We start from the raw sequence: 18120 nt of genomic DNA, 5'->3' as shown, positions 1-18120 counted from the left end.
AATCTTAACATTAACTTGTACAAAAATGCCGTTTGTAGAGTAGCCGACATCACATTTGACAAAATAAATACACCGCAAACGAACATGCAAATGAAAACCACTCATCAGTAGGCTAGAGAAACACACGTATAAAGATTAAAAAAAAAAGAGAGAGCCAACAATCTCAGTTAACGCCTGGTGGTCTTATGTGAACTTCTGTTGCTTTTGCGTGGATCTGGTGTACACCGAGCTGTAGAAGCTGTCGACCTTGGGACAGAAACGCTTGGTGTGAGCCTGGGCCCCAGTGGCCCCACAGAGGGGACAGACATACTGTCGCAAAAATGGACAAAGCACATCGCCAACATCATTCTTAAGGCAGTGGGAAGTGAACACGGACTCTGCTTCACCGTTATGCTTGCAGAAGCTGCAGCACCTGCGTTCCAATGGCTCCAGTGGTGGTCCCTTTCCACTCTTCTTATTGCGCTCCTTGAGGCCCCGGGTGCCCACCGGTTTGGGTGGATGGCCTGGAGGCTTGGCTTCCACCTCACTTCGTGCGTCGTGCAGAGAACCGAGCGCGGTCCAACGGGTCCCCACTGTGGGTGGAGGCTTGGATTCCACCTTACTTCGTGCGTCATGGAGTTGGAGAGAACCCGTCGCGGTCCAAAGCTTGGTAGATTTGGGTAGAAGAGGCTCCTCGAATCCCACCCCACTCCGTGCGTCATGGCGAGGGCCTACCGCGGGCCAAAACACCGGAGCTGTGGGTTTAAGAGGCTGGGATTCCACCTTGTTCCGTGCGTCATGGCGAGGGCCCACCGCGGACCAAGGCACCGGAGGTGTGGGTAACCCGGGTATAAGAGGCTGGGATTCCACCTCGTTCCGTGCGCCATCATGAAGATATTGGAGAGGAGAACCTACCGCGGCCCAAAGCCCCGGAGGTGTGGGTAATCCGGGTATAAGAGGCCGGGATTCCGCCTCGTCCCGTGCGCCATCATGGAGATATTGGAGAGGAGAACCTACCGCGGCCCAAAGCCCCGGAGGTGTGGGTAATCTGGGGATAAGAGGCTGGGATTCCACCTCGTTCCGTGTGCCATCATAGAGATGTTGGAGAGGAGAACCTACCGCGGCCCGAAGCCCCGGAGGTGTGGGTAATCTGGGGATAAGAGGCTGGGATTCCACCTCGTTCCGTGCGCCATCATGGAGATATTGGAGAGAACCTACCGTGGCCCAAAGCCCCGAAGGTATGGGTATAAGAGGCTGGTATTCCACCTCGATCCGTGCACCATCGTGAAGACTTTGATTGATTGAAAGACTTCGGAGAGGAGAATAATTTGCCAATGGAGGACCAACGCTGGCTTCTGAGATGTCGCCGCTCTGATACACCGTGTTTAGATGCAAAGGCACCATCTCGCTACAAAGTTCTTCGATGTCCCTCTGCAGCGAGGCCTGACTGAAACGTGTGTCAGCAGCGTCGACACGATTAATCTCTCGAACCGTGTCAGACAGACGCATGTAGTCTCGCCATGGCTGGAAACTTTTATCGTTCGACTCCATGAATAGCGATAGATATTGGCAAACACCATTCATTCTATCAATAAAACAACTTTTGTCCCTGGTTTACTATTCTTCTTTTCCTTCAACGAACTATGTTACAAAAACTCCTCACACACGTCTGGCACGCGCAGGTTTATTGATTGGTAATTGTCTGCATGCGGTAAAGTTCACGCCCCTACAAGTGAGGCGCCAATCACATGCATGACCCTACAACATGTATCAGCATGCTTTGCAGACTGACAATTTAAATGTTTGACCACTGTTATGTTAGTACTTGATTGGGATAATATGTAGCCTATATTACTAGGGACCGTCTAGGATTGATATAGGATAGGATCATGTCATGTTGTGTCTCTAACCTATCCCTGAAATTACATATGCCAGTGGAAAAAAACATTCTCATAGCCATTTAGTTGCAAAAAACCCACTTCACCTTTACTATAAGCAACTCATCCGGTCATCCAGAACTTCACCTGGAACCAATTCATACATGTGATGTGCCTCTTGCCTTTTAATAGTGTGTGGCTGGAATGTTGGATGTCAATGAACTGATACTGCTATAGCCTACTGTGTACTACTTGTATCACCAACAGTTGTGGTCTGAGTTTTTCCAAAAAAGAAAAACAGCACTTTTCTGCACTACTACTGAATGCATGGTCAGGGACCACATAGCCGGCTTACTATGCTAGCCTTCGGTCTGGCTTATTAGCCAGGCTACTACTATGCCTCCACAGAATACACAAGTAGTAGGCAACAGGCATTGCATGTAGCTACTCTGTAGGTGATGAATATCTCCAACCGTATACTGTATGGACAATTTGCTAGATGCAAGCCCTTGGTTTGCAGAGATTAAGCTGGTCAGAGATAACTTGTGGGGTAGCCTGGCCCAGCTTGTGTGATATCTGGTCTAGAGGGACCCCCCCCCCCCCCCCCTCCCTGGTAGAAAACGGCAGAGAACCGATGTCACCTATTGGAGCGACACACCTCTGCACTGTTATTGGTTAGCACAATACAAGGAAGTGGGCTTCTATGCCAGATCTTTTCTTTTTGAGCCAAATGCAAACGAAAATAAAAGCCTGGGTACTGAAGCTACTTGTGGGGTAACATGGGCTTTGGAGGGGTTAGAAATGTTAGAATGCTAGAAATGTCGGTGAATGCTATTATCCCAACCAATTGGTTGTAATCTGGAAAACGTAGAGAACTGTATTCATCATCATCCATGTCTCAAATCAGCTCTGTGAATCAGAAACACAAGATGAAAAAAAAAACACTTTATTCAAAATTCACGTTAAAAATGTAAGATATTACAGGAACAGGTTCTGTCAGGTCATCCACAGTTCCACACTCAACTAAAATGACAGGTCTAGGTTTTGAGCATGGGGTGTTTGCAGCAGCATCCTCTCACTTCCATCATTACAGTGCTCTTCTGCATGGGGTTCATCGTCTCTGGCTCTGAAGATAGGGTGAAATTAATAGTGATAGGCTGGTAAAAAAATACACAAGGATCAGAAACATCTCTACAAGGTGCACATGTTTTATAGGACACAGTCATAATGAACAACTTGCATGTCTAGCCAATTGAATCTTTTACATTTTTAAATCATCAACTACCATACTGTTACTCAGAGTCAAAACTTTTCCCGCAATTGAAATGGTGTTCCGATTACTTGGATTATGGCATAAAGGACTTAAATTGTGAAGTCTAAGGAGAACACCAACATCTGAATAGCATTTTGAAAATTGTGGTTAAGTTTCTTGTGATCATGGGTTTCCATGAAACCATACGATTTGATGAATTGCACAATGCTGCTTAACTAACCTGTTGCAGTAGGAAAGACCTAGGACATAGTAGAGGTCAGGAGTTGCAGGGGTTTGAACTCTAATCTTTTGCTGAACCCATCTTTCAGAGAACCCTGCAGGAGGACTGATCTGTGACTCTTTGGATGAAGGTGTGATATGACAACAGCCAGAAACAATCATAGGCCCCGAAACAGAGATATCTGCAAATAAACTTAAGTTATGTTTTATATGTTATATGTTTTTGGGGCTTTTGCAGTGATATGAATGAAGGACTAGAAAAAAAGAAAATACATACTCACCGAGGGCAGTGCTCTCCCCCCTGTCGCTTACATGTGCTCCTTTACCAGAGAGTGGCGAATCACACAGAAAGTGCTGCTTCAGTAGAGAGCCTTTCTGTTGATCAAAGTCATGCCGCTGTACAGGCAGATGGGTGCACAAACTCAGAAAACAATTTATAGTAGAAACAAAGATATTTTTCTACTGCCTTAGGAAAGTACGAATTATAGCCAGTATGTTAGCCAGAGTCACAGGACTCCATAAGAAAATACTACGTCTTGAGGCCTTTGCCACAAATACTCAAAGCGATTTTATCCAAATAGCATTTTCTACCTAGCACCCCCACCCAGCTGTCTCCATCACTTTAACGTGTAATCTAATAATCTCATGGGCTTTTCTGGTGGAAGCACAGAGAAGCTAAATGCTGCACGTCTGCCTCCTTGTCCCAACTCTGGATGGTCATGATGTCAATGAGCATGATTTGTCAAACTCAAAACCCGAGGAAGGTCTACACGACTGAAACGTTGTTTCATTAAATAAAACTTCTCTTGAATGTGCAAGTGGCAGTGTGTGGGTATACGTTTCCAGATTGATATCACCTACTGTTTGTCACCTACGCACCTCACCTGATGTTAAACTGACAGGGTGTGTAGAAGTCCCATTTTCACTTGAAATTAGCCTTGCACCATCCCAAGATGGATCTATGCAGTCTCTCCCAGGCTAGGTTTCCCCTGAAGCCCACGTTATTAACTAGACATTGTTTTATGCAAAACTGTGGGAACATGAACACAAACACACAGGGCTCTCCAATTCTAGTAGTGAGTTCCTCATGCAGACACTAGCTAAATTCAATATTAATCAACAGGAATCTGTTTAATAGTATTCCGTTACAACAGCTGTTTTGGAAGTGATTTTGTTACCATGTATGTCTTTAAAACAGTCAGTTAAAACTCTTTCTTCCGACTCACCTCACGACTCAATTTGATGGCAGCCTCTGTGAAATTATGCCTTTCCCTCTCAAAAGTCCTCCTCTGGTGAGTCAGCTCTGCCCAGCGCAGCTGAAGTCTCTCACACTCCTCCAGGACATAAGAATCCTCCAGGACTGGCAGGGCAGGCGAGAAAAGGCTATCCTACAAATACATATAGCAAAGGATTGTCACTTAGAAATTTTAGAGTGACAACCCCCCCCCCCCCTCCCCTCCCCCAGTTATACTTTTCTCCCCAATTTACCCCTGTGTGACCTGGACACCCCAAATCAACAATTAAAAGTAGTGTTTACACAGTATAGCTTTAATAGTTAATATTTAGGAGTGTATTATATGATGGGTTCTCACCTGTAGCAGCTGCTGCTGTAATCTGATCAGCTCCTGGCTTGCTTTTAGTTCGGATTCTAGCTCCAATAAAAGCTTGTCCTGATCAGAAGCCATAACATCGTTACCTACACAGACAACCCCAAAGAACATATTCTCTTACACAAGTATTATAAGACCAGCTCAGTGGCCTTGTGGTTAGAGTGTCCGCCCTGAGACTGGGAGGTCGGGGTTCGATCCCCGGCCGGGTCATACCAAAGACTCTAAATAATGGGACCCAGTGCCTCCCTGCTTGACACTCAGCATCAAGGGTTGGATTGGGGGTGGGAAGTGAGGACGCTGGCGTCGACTGTTCGCCGCTTCACCTCCCAATGTATGAATGAATGAACCATTGTAAAGCGCTTTGAGCACTTGGAAAAGCGCTATAAAAATGCAATTCATTATAAGACTGATTTGCAGGGCTATAGAAAAAGCTCTTAACCACTAAAACGTATTCATATGACAAATGGTGAAAATACCCATCGTGTGATTGTGAGCAAGTAGATATTTAATATTTTTGAAAATAAATGAAATTTGCCCAAAATAGGGAAGCCAGATTTTAATGTGTTTAAAAACGTGTGCTCCAAGTTTGATTAACATTAACTGATACACACACACACACCCACCTGTGAAGAGGAAGTCTTGTAGTCTCTTCTGCACCTTCAGCCAACCCTGCACTACACCCCCCGTCACATGTTGACCCAATGCCAGCTCTGACTGGACTAGGCTCTCCTTATCAGTGTCAATGTGGACATCTTCCTCATCCCCACAGTCCATGACAGTCTTTACAAATCAAAAACAACATTTGGGGGAAATATTATTAATGACCAATTGGTGAAAAGGTGACCACCGGAGGTTAGTAAAAACAGAGAGATGTGTTGTGTGAGCGGTGACCACCGCGCCATGAAATCATGTAGTTTTCGGTGGTCACTGGTCACCTCTTCACCGAAAACTGGACTATGAATTGGCCTTAAGCCACTAGTAGTGGCTCAATTAGATGGCAACTATGCTTAGTACAGTACCTAAGCACAGTCCACAAGATGTCCTAATGTGGCTCTTGACGAATAGTGTCATTACTGCCACGTCCAGGCTCAATTGTAATAGCTTCTCCATCCCACTCCCCACTTACCTGCTGCATGTGGGCTCTTACTGCGTGGAGTAGAGTGGTGATACTGTGCCGGAGCTTCATGGCTTCTCTGAGCTCTGCTCCTTGCCGTTCCAGCATCAGACGAAGTGCTGCTGTCTCTTGCCTAGCTGCAGAGGTGTGAGAGGAGAGTCTAGGAAGAGGAAAAGAACACAGCTGAAGGTGTTCTATAGTGGTTCCCTGGTCTTGTATTCTGTCAGGTAGCTAATGGCATTCACCTGGTTTTCCCAGGTCCATGATTAGACATCCAGCATTAAAGTTTGTGATAGAATAGGCTTGGAATATGCTTTGTGCAGCTACATAATGTATTTGTGACTTCTGTATGATTCATGTTGTCTGTGTCTAGTTCTTAATAATATCACATCAGCAATAACGAACCTACTGTACCTTCCATTAGACTGGGCTGATTTGCCTGCCTGATCTCTCCTCCCTCCAGGTAGAAGGTTCAGCACCTCTATGGCTAGACAGACAAGGAGCATTGTACAGATCAAATATCTAAGTGGTGTGTGGGGGAAATAGCATCTCTACATGTCCACACTCACAGAAAAAGAAAAAAGATACAATAAAGAAATCAGTTGAGTAGCCTAGGTATGAATGAAATTGTTGATCGATTATAATTAGTAACTGCAAAGTATGCAAGTCTCACAGAGGCCCCTCTGCTTGTGTTTGTCAGTGAGCTGGGACAGTCGTTCCTTGAGTCTGTTGCCGAGTTGTTCTTTCTGTTTCAACTCTGCCTCCTGTTGGTTACACTGCAGCTGCAGACGGGTACTCTGCCAGAGGAAGGAGATAGATTAGGGGAGTTCCTGAGGGAATAGAGCCATTATGCAATGTGTCATGCGCACAAACATGCACGTCTTACTTTCTTTCTCTCATGTTGCAGCATCTGCTGAAGCCTGGCCACATGTTGATCGCTCTCTACAAGTTTTCCCTATGGGAAGAAACCATTTGATGTTTTTTTGTTTGTTATCGTAGTGTTTGTAACCTTTTAGTTACAGATACTAATATCTCTTACATACCTCGAGTGAGAACAATCGGTCTCTGTGTTCCTCCCCGTCTGTCCCCACTGAGCTATGGTAGATCTCACTCAAAGGAGAACTGGGCTCCATTCCATGGTGCATGTCAGTATAATCAATGTAGATCTGAGGAAAAAGGCAAGAGGGACAGTCAGGCAGTCAGAGACATGTAACCGAATGATGACACAAGAATTAAAAAAAGTGAGACGATTGCTCTACGTTTGCACTGTGTATTGATCAATAGAACAATGTGTTTACATCTCAGTGAAATAATACTCTCAACCTCTTCTCTGTGGGCCTGGGACAACTCTTCTCTGACCACACCTGGGAACCATGTTGTGACATTGTGACGTTAGACATAAACTATAACATTCACATGAAATACACATACACCTGTATTCACTGTTCTATAATGTTTTCCTTGTGCCAACATCTTTGAAGAACACAATATTAAACAAAAACATCAGGATAAGAGGAAATGTTTTACCTGAACAAGTCAACTTTTTCCAGGTGATGGTATTTTTGGTTAATGAGGTTAATCTCAACAGACCATGTGCTTAAAGATGGCAATGCAGTAGTTTCACTTCAGGCAACTGTGTAACAAATAATATTTTCTCAAAAAACATTTTGCAGTGAGTGTCATATGATTGATTGAGACTGGTAATCCACAAAGGAAAGCCAAACACCAGAGAAGCTCAGTGATTTCAGGTGAGCAGACCTACAACCATAGGGGTCCTACAACTTATTGGCTGTGTCAGACCAGCAGCTCATTGGCCAGGTGACACGTCTAGCCCCTCCTGTTTTAAATTGGCAAAATTTAAACACAAATGGCCTGGGAAGAAGCCAGCCAATGAGGCTGCTTTTCAGATCCGTCATCAGTGGTAGTACATTACTTAAGTACTGTACTACCACTGATGACGGATGAGTATTGGGTATTTGCATTTTTTCAATGTAGCCTACTTCACTGTACTTTTTACTCCAGTACAGTTACACTTTAGTTACTAGTTACTTTCTAGATTCAGATTACAAAACATACATTAGTTGGCTATTAGAACTACAATGTGTACATTGTACAAGCTCAATGTGATCTTGTAGAGCTGCCATTTTTGATGTGATACTTTTGTACTTTGAATGTAGGTCTTTTGCCTTTTACTTTAGACTGTGACCAACTGTTTTTACTCAAGTAAAACAATCTCAGTACTTCTTCCACCATCATACACATATTATGATTTATTTTGCTACTCGGATCTTCAGCTTGATAGTTCATGTGTAGCTAACATTTAGTGGCAATAGGAATAATTGTGGCATCCATTCAAATTGTTTGATACTCAAAGTGGGCAGTATGAGTAGTAGTATGCATCTGACATGTACATTATAATAGGCATTAGACATACATACACAATGCTCAAGTGATCAAAAAAGTAATTTAATAGTGTCTGAAAAGCCACCAACAGTATAAAGTATTAAGGCAGATTAAGTGTTTTTACAGCAGGTTAATGCAAATGGTGTAATATTACAGTGTTGAAAATGGTTACTCTAGTCTAAAACATCAGTGTATTTAGTTTAATTGCATATAAGATGTGAGCATTTGCCGTTTAACAATGAGCTCATGTTTACTTTTATTTCAGATGAATGCATCGTCTTTAAAATGGGTCAATATCAAAATATTGTTTTAGCCAATTGATATTTGAGCTGTTTTACAAAATCATATTCAGGCAAATAAACCAAATAAAATCAATGTCTTCAATGGAATGCACAAATTTCCAAATAAATACATGTGTCATCATGTACATCAAAACAAAAGCCATACAAGACAAAAATGGATAGCCATACAGCATAATCGTTCGTCGCTGTGGTGCAGAAAACTTGTATGTCAAAACCTTTACTCTTCAGGAAACACACTGAAAAATAACTTGTTATTTTGGTCACAAGCTCTTGCTAATACTTTTCATTCATTCAATATTTGTATTGAATGAACACTCAACACTGACTTTCAAAACGTTGCGAGAATAGCCAATCTGCAAGAGTCTCGTATGACAATGGCGATTAATTTATGTAAATATGGATACACGGTTTCTGCCGTCAGCAACGATACAGTAACATCAGATGGCAACACTGATATGATTCCTAATGTTAGGTTTGATACAACTACTATAAATGTTGGGTAATGACTGATTGTGCAGAGTAGAATAAAATGTCAAATGTATACACATACAGTATGTGTACCTCTGTGGGTGTACATTGCATACTTTGAGTGTAGCACTTTAAAAACACATTTTGTTGACCATATTTGTCAGTTTACTCTACAGACACATCTGTAGTGTACTGCAAAATACATAGGAAAATATTATACATAGTACAATTTATACATAGTACAAGCAGCCCTCATTCTGGAGAGCACCAGCTTTGTAAGTGTTTAATTTCTCCCAAGAGTTTTAATACACGACTACAGTCCGAGCCCACAACATGGGCGGACATTTACTTAGAGCTGATATAATTATTTATCACTGCAGGGTAAAACAATAAATTATTACTAAATGATGAACCGAGTCGTGGTCATGATTTCTCCTCAGTTTAGGAATATTATATATTAGTTTGGCACTGTAGAACATTCAAGGTGTATTTTTTCAAACCGTTCGATTAGGCAGTCCTAACCAAACCATTACATGTCCCTTCATCCAAAGGACTTGCTTACAGTGACATCAAGTAGGAGTAGGACAGAAGACGACAATACGGGTGATAAGAAGTCAAACGGCAGGAGACTTCCATGATGCTTTCTGCTCTAATAATCTTCTCTGAAAAGAGAGAGTACACAATAAGACAATTCCCATTGTTTAAAAGTGCAAATGTCTTGATGTTACTAAATGTCAGTATCATGTCAGCAAACTCTAAAATAAAAACAGACCAGTGGCCACTGAAATCACTGTAAAGACCCCTAAATGACACCAGGTGCGTAGCGCGCGGGGGGGGGGGGGGGGGGTTGCATCCCCGGCCGATAGGTGTGAAGTGTGAATGGTTTATGTGCATGCAAAGAAAAATCTTAACTAGGTACAGACTCAGTGAGCACAGTCTCGCGATCGAGAAAGGCCGTCATAGGCAGACCTGTATCCCGAGAGAAGACAGACTATGCACCCACTGCACACTAAACGAAGTGGAAACCGAGCTACACTTCCTAACCATCTGTCCATTGTACCAAGACATCAGAGACACATACTTCCCACAGATTACAACCACACACGGAGATTTTGAAAACATTTGAAAAACTCCCATATCTGCTGGGCGAAGTACAACAATGTGCAAACACAGCAGCAAGATTTGTGAGTTGCTGTGATAGGAGAAGGATATCAAATGGAACACAACCACCCTAAAGACTAATCATTGTGTATATTCCTGCACTATACCTGCATCGAGTGATCTTGGTACATAGAAGTTGATCTATTGAAGATTCTGACCTTCAAAGTACATCATTTTTGTTTTGATTGTATTGCTGTATTGTTGTATTGTTCTTTCTGCTTTGGCAATGTAAACGTATGTTTTCTCATGCCAATAAAGCCCTTTGAATTGAATTGAATTGAATTGCATGCTCTTTGCTATACTAAACAGAAATTTGCATGCGCAAGGGCTGCCAAAGTATATAGGCTATCTTTTGTTGTTTTTTCACAACCTCTCTTCGAAGTTAGACTGGGCCAGCTCTAAACTGACTGGACCGGCCGGTGAATGACACTTGCAGGAATGCAAGTTCAATCTTCACAAAGTGTCTCCAACCATTCCATTATGTCCTGTCGAGGTGATATAGGGCTGTCATCGTGGTAAATAGTATTTACCATTGTCTAAATACCAATAATCAAAATACGGTTAATGCATTATGGCCAAAATACATCTTAATGTTATATTCTAAAGGCTCATACATAGTCTGGATTTTCGGTGGTGGGGTGACCACCGAACTACAACATGACATCACGAGCCACGGTGAAGAGCAAACCACCGCCACCGCTCCAGCACTTCTCTGTTTTTACTCACCACCGCTCAACGTTATTTCAGCTCCGGTGGTCAGCTCACCACTGGAGCGGTGGTCACCTCACCACCGAAAATCCAGACTATGAATAGGCCTTAAAGTTTGTAATAAAATAATGGAAATGTTTCAAAATGAATGAACCTTTCTCATGATTATGACGATTATGAAAATTAATTACAATTATCTCGATGAAGTAATAATTGTGACAGGCCTAAGTGTCAAGACACCAAACTTAAGCTTTCTAGTACAGAACTTTTACATGTCACGTAACATAACTAAAAGTAATACCTCAAATGTATGATGTAAGCACAAGATACCTTAGAAGAGTGAGCAGGACTTGGGGGGTCTAAATGGATTATCACTGGAGGGGACTCCCACCAGAAGAGGATCCTTCTGCGCATTTTGCAGACAGAAGTTTCTCAACTCAGTAGCAGCTTGTGACACCTAGACAGTCAGAGTTAAAACTTTATTGATATTACTTAATGAATCAATCTGCATGCATGATCTCAGGACAACAGAGTCCACACATTATTTTAAACTAGTTAGTGTGTGTGTGTGTGTGTGTGTGTGTGTGTGTGTGTGTGTGTGTGTGTGTGTAAATCATAGGCACATTTTAGGACTTAAAACATAATTCATTTCTCACTCTGTTCCATACCTATTTCGCACTCCCAACACATACACTTAGCTATGGACCAGAGCTAACGTACACTGTTGTTGGCCTACATCTTTTGCATAATATTTGCAAGCAACACGCGAGATGGTGTTATAGATATAGTGTCAGATAACTTTTAAAACGTAGCTGAATATGAAATGTTGAATCTAGATTCAAGTTCAACAGCTGGTCCAAAGGAAAGCTCCAGAGTTAGGCTATTTGTTTTAGATAACTATTAAAACAATTAATTAATGGAATAATTAAAATTGCTCTAGATTATTATTATTAGACGAAGAGCTATGCGGTTTTCGATTTTATACAATAGTAGTAACTAGTAATTAAGCCTACTAAGCCAGCTGGGGATGCAAAATTGATGGTCTATAAATTGTTTAGTAAGTTCAGCAATGCTGGTGATGAGATGAACTGTCAATTTGTAGCGATGCTGCTGATGATGACAGTGGAACTGTCAATTTACAGGCAACAACATATTTAGTAAACGACAGAAACAGTAGAGTTGTTTCCATCGTTCAAGTTCGCTGCCCCCAGCTGGCTTCCGCATATCTAAGTCACTGTTTGTGTTGACGAGTCCATACCTTCATTCTCCGGACGCTGGCCTCTAGTCGAAGCTGTTTCACGGCCCTTTGAGCGATGACCAAGTTGTTGTTTGCATTATTGTTTGACATGACGGCGAATGTGTCGATCTAGTGAAGTTCTGGTGTAGAGTAAAAGCTCGCTCCGGCTAGTCACTGTCTAACACATCTATGGAGGTCCCGCCCTCTACATACGCATGAGTTGTTCTAATTGGCTGCGGGTCAATCCATCAAAACGTACCCCACCCCTTCCGTTAATCCAGTAAAAAATAAGAAAAAAAGTTGCCAATATTTAATTGAATTTGAGACACATCAAATGAAAGAAATAACAATAAAAAAAATAAAAATGAACAAATATAAACAGACACATAGGATAATACAAAAATGTACTTTATGCAATCTTCATCACACAAACATGGCTAAATAGAGCTGAGCTAATCCAATATATTTGTATTTTTATTTGTTTTTAAGATCTCTGGAACCAGCTGAGAGAGAGAGAGAGAGAGAGAGAGAGAGAGAGAGAGAGAGAGAGAGTAAAACATAGAATGTAGTGTTAATAGGTGTTGATTATGGCACAATCAAACAACACTGTACAGTGTGGAGGGACAACAATCTTGTATACATTGAGGTCAATGCAATTATTATTATTATTATTATTATTATTTTTTAATATATTTTTTATCCCACGATTTTGTAACCCATTTTTCACCCCTGTGCCAATCATCTACTGTGATCCTGGGCTCTACACACCCTCCGCCAACCTGGGGAGAGCAACGCACTTAACTCATGCTCCCTTCATGCCTGAGTGTCCAAGTTGCTCCTTTACACCTGACAGGGGGGAGTTTCCCTGGTTGGACGTAGCGCGTGGAAGGAACACGACAACACGTTATTCCAACCAGTTCCTTTCCCCTCCATCAGGCGCCCCGGCTGGCCAGGGGGAGGCAGTTTAGAGACCAGGATTACTGCATGTTTTTGTGAGGGTATCTACCCTAGGGGACACGGGGAGAACATGCAAACTCCACACAGAAAGGCCCTTTCGCCAACCCCGCCTTCGGGTATGGGCACTGATGACGCGGAGGAGGAAACACGCCGCCAGCACCCACAGTGCCCTGAGCGTGAATCGAACCCAGGACCTTCTAGCTGTGAGGCGACAGGACTACCAACTGTGCCACCGTGCCCCCCTCAATGCAATTCTAACAAATGCTAAAACACAGAGGAACACAGCAGTTGATAATGCTACATATTTACCAGCATCTTCTTGGTGACCACAGTTGTGGGACCCCAACCCTGGATGGCTGCACTCTGAGAGCTTTAATTCGCTGCCGGCACAGCGGACATCATCCAACCAGATCTGTCCTCTTCCCTGTCCAAAATATGCTGCAGATGTTGCAGCCCAGCTGTCTACACACCACCTGGGCATCATTCAGGTCCCAGCTATCGTCACACACCGCCCCCCACTGTCCACAGAAATAGATCTCCACTCTGCCAACACAGGAACTTGTCCCTCCATTCATCAGACGAATCCCACCTTCAACAGCTGTGATGTTGTCAGGTATAGATACGTGTCGGGTGGTATGCACTGTCTGATTCTGTTTCTGATGTTTCCATGTAAGAATTGTAAGTAGTCATTGGAAGGATGGTACTGGATTCTGTCATTGGAATGGTGGCACTGGACTGGAGGACTGTCACCAGAGGTCCCAAGTGTTGTAGAGCTCATGGAATTAACAGAAGATCTTTCTGTTAAAAGTGTAAACAACAGTCAAGTCTTCGAAACCACCAAACAAGCATTATTGTCAAGCCACCTTTATTTATATAGCAAGTTTTATTATAATATAATATATATAATATATCTATATATGTACAGTATATATTTATAAACTATTTTACACTTTAGCACTTTACCTGCACAGTAGGCTAAATCTTATTGCTTGTAGCTTATTGGAGCTACAAGCTTGTAGACATAATAGTTTCCATAGCAGTTGCCAGTTCTTGACATGTATAGGTTTTGAGTCAAATGAGCAACACTTGGAACCAGAGTGACCACATACGCTGCGCATTACAATTCCATTTGACAGTCCAGGATGAGACAGTGTTATCCACAGAGGAGTATGTGTTCCACACCGATCTACTTCCACACACGTCACTGGTATCTGAGCATTGCTTTGTCCAAGGAACAGGCGATATAAATACCATCCTTGCCAGTTGACATGATTGTCACAGTGTGTCCTGCCACTACCGTTGTAATCGGTCGCTCTCCAAGTATCATTAAGTGCTGTGTAGTGCTCACAGGGATCTACACATTGGGAGATCCCATTGTGACGGATACAATCCTCACCTAATGCACAATTCATGTGGCCACAGGAGAAATGAATATTTCTGGAATTGACACCAGAGTACTGCCTGAATTTGGTACTGGAAGGAGGCAAGAGGCACTCAAAGGAGCCAGGTGTGTTCACACACATATGTGAGGTTGGGTGCAAGGTGGATCAGGGAGGGAGCACTCATCAGCATCCACACAGTCTTTCTCTGGTGACCATTCATAACCTTGATAACAGCAGGAAGAATCACTGCAGAGCGTTACATCATAACAGGTGAAGCCATCACCTATGAAGCCATCTTTACAGACACAGGAGACTGATTGGCTGGTAAAGGTGTCACCTCTCTCTCTTTTAATTGGAGACTGTAGACATCTAGCCTCGTCATGGCATGCCTCACAGCTGAGCAGAGCTGTACCTGAGAAAAGAATGGTTTAATTCAATGAATGCATGAGTTCTACTATAGATTTGAGAAAGAGAGGTTTCGCCACCCTCTTCCTCCACCCTCCCCTGCCACAACCGCCCTCTTCCTCCACCCTCCCCTGCCACAAACGCCCTCTTCCTCCACCCTCCCCTGCCACAACCGCCCTCTTCCTCCACCCTTCCCTGCCACAACCGCCCTCTTCCTCCACCCTCCCCTGCCACAACCGCCCTCTTCCTCCACCCTCCCCTGCCACAACCACTATCTCCGTACCCCCCTCTCTCTGTCACGGAGAGATAGGTGAAGCTGCTGCTGAGGAGCCAGAACCCCCGGAAAGTGGCCGGCCCCCTCCGTCCTGAAGCACTGTGCTGACCAGCTCGCCCCGGTATTTACAAACATCTTTAATGGCCCTGGTGGGCCTCATCTCCAAGGAGGATGAGTCAGCCTACAGAAGGGAGATCGAACGGCTGCAGAGTTGGTGCAGCAACAACAACTAGAGCTAGCTTAATGCTCTAAAGACAGTGGAGATGGTTGTAGACTTCCGGAGGAATGCAGCCCCGCCCCCTCCCATCATGCTGGGAGGCACCCAGGTGACCTCAGTGGAGTCATGCCAGTTCCTGGGCATGACAATCTCTCAGGACCTGAAGTGGGAGCTGAACATCATGGCCCTCTTGAAGAAGGCCCAGCAGAGGCTGTACTTCCTCCGGAAGCTGAAGAAATTTAGGCTGCCGAGGCTCATGATGGTTCAGTTCTACACAGCCATCGAGTCCATCCTCACTGACTCCATCATCACCTGGTTCCTCGCTGCAGCTGCTAGAGATCTCGCCAAGCTGCAGCGGGTGTTTCGCTCTGTGGAGAGGGTGATTGGCCGACCCCCCCACCCTGGCCACGGCCTCCTCACCCTGCTCCCTTCTGGGAGAAGGTTGCGGCTGCCAAAGGCTACCAAAGCCCGCCACAGACAATGTTTTTTCCCCTCGGCTTCCCTTCCACCCCTGCCCTGCCCCCTAGTGACACCGGCACTTTTGACACCGACACACAACATTGATGCACTATGAACTATAACTCTGCACTTTATATTTATTTCAACACCTGCACGGTGTTGTCTTGTGACTGTTAGTATTTGTGTTTTTTGTGAAAAAAGAATTGAATGCACTCATGTTAATGTCAATAAATAAATTCCTATGTGTGTATACACACAATGGCAAATAAAGGTATCTGAATCTGAATCACTTCATTTGGGCAGTTGTGATGTAAAACTGGCAATATTTAAGCCTAATTACTGCTTCTTATGTAATCACATTTTCTCCTAAATTTTTTATCATGATCACTTATCATTAACAATTCTTCCCTAAATGTAATGAGACCAATGGGTCCAGTTGTCTTTCTGTACATGAGATTTGGTGCCAGATAGAAAAATAATTAGGATGAAATAAGTGGAATACATTTAATCAGATAGAATAAACCCCCCCCAAAATGATGCTTCCCAATTAATACCGTAAATATATCCAGGATTGTTTACTTTACTATTAAGTATGATGTAGCATACTGTCAGGCAGAAACCTATTACTCTGTACTTACCTTTTTGGTAATTAATGCCCCACTTCATTCTATTTCACACAAAAGTATTTGTAGAAAAGTTGGTCAGCGATAGATGGAATGAGAGAGAAAATTCTAAACACATCTCCATGTAACTTAAGTATAATTAAATGCGTTTGAAATTAAATAATGTTACTTTTCAGGATTCCAATTATAAAAATAGCAAAGAATAATTCAGGATTCCAATAAAAAAATAGCTAAAACAGCATATCTAGATCGGCTATTTATTGCTCATTTCTATTTAATTTCAAATGCATTTAGTTATATACTTATGTTAACTGTATGAACTTAAATACAAATACATTGGACATAAAAAAGAACATTTTAATACTAGTCAAAGCTACTAATATAGACTGAAGTAATTAAAGCGGGTTGTGTTTGCATGTTTGGAATTGTAACAACTGAAATCCATAATACAGTATGTCAGTATTAACCTGTAGGTGAAGGTGTGGGCCACCGGGCCAATATTAGACAACTCGTCTAATATTTGAGCCTCATATCTATCCTAATATGAAGACTTTAGAGACAGTTTACCTGGGCTGGTTCCAGTAACAGTCTGTATGACCAGGACTAAAATGACACCTGACATTCTCACCATGGAAACCATCCTGGAGACGTGATACAAACCTTCTGAAAATATACAATACATATATTTGTAGACAGAGCAATATAAAAAATAACTGGCATGTCTGGTTCAATAAGTGCTTCAATGCAAATGTAGAAAACTATAATTGCAAAATATGCTTAAAGCCGTGATGGCGACATCATTCAGTCTCTTCTTACCTGGCAGAGGTTGTGTTAAAGAGAGGCAGCCTGCAGCTGAGCATTTATACCGTAACTGTTGGTGTCATAGGGACCATGCAACGTGACGTGACTAAAAACCTTTAAATAGAATGATGCCAAAGGTTGTGAATAATTAACTTACCGTACTCATCCTTAGCGGATGAAATTGGCAAACAAAAATTACATATATTTCAATACGCCCTGAGTCAGGTCTATTAAGCTGCCACAGTCAATGCAAGACCAATAAAGTCCTTTTGAAGAGCCAAACCCTGTTCAAACCTTTCAATATGGTCTGGCCTTTTGTCACAGAATATGACAGTTAATGTTCACTGCTTTTTTCCTGCATGTTACTGCTTTGTTTCAGTTCAATGATAAATAACCTATATTTATCCTACATTTCAGAGGTTGCCTTGTATGTTAATAAGTTAATTGTAGGCCTTGTTGGGCAACCTGTGTGTGTGGACATTACCCATGTCATCCCTTTGTCTTTGCAGCCTTTCTCTGCTTCATGCTTAACTTTCAACTACAAATAAATATCTACTAAGCCACTTCTAATCATGATTTATTGAGAACATTGAGGTCCTTCCCATAAATTTCCCAAACTTAAACTTCCTTGAACTAGTAGAAGGTGAAAAA

At 42.8% G+C, this 18120-nt stretch overlaps 1 protein-coding gene across 2 annotated transcripts; it reads right to left on the bottom strand.

Moving 5' to 3' along the window:
* Positions 1 to 2711: 2711 nt before the first annotated feature.
* LOC308312889 (afadin- and alpha-actinin-binding protein) lies at positions 2712 to 7222 on the bottom strand. Of its 2 annotated transcripts, XM_080759659.1 has the most exons (12): positions 7116 to 7222; positions 6959 to 7027; positions 6746 to 6869; positions 6487 to 6559; positions 6085 to 6232; positions 5582 to 5738; positions 4941 to 5044; positions 4575 to 4736; positions 3630 to 3744; positions 3350 to 3443; positions 2881 to 2982; positions 2712 to 2765 (listed from the first exon to the last, which is right to left on the bottom strand). In XM_080759659.1, coding segments are annotated over exons 1-12 (1251 nt in total). In that variant the 5' UTR covers positions 7218 to 7222; the 3' UTR covers positions 2712 to 2764. The 2 variants fall into 2 exon arrangements, with proteins under 2 accessions (XP_080615785.1, XP_080615784.1); XM_080759658.1 differs by lacking the exon at positions 2712 to 2765 and having other exon boundaries at positions 2789 to 2982.
* Between the last annotated feature and the right edge of the window lie 10898 nt (positions 7223 to 18120).

This window comes from Protomyctophum bolini (genome assembly GCF_963924005.1).
Source record: "Protomyctophum bolini genome assembly, chromosome: 3".
Lineage (NCBI taxonomy): Eukaryota > Metazoa > Chordata > Actinopteri > Myctophiformes > Myctophidae > Protomyctophum > Protomyctophum bolini.
The sequence above is the reverse complement of the archived record's forward strand: the minus strand, read 5'-3'. Positions and strand labels throughout refer to the sequence as shown.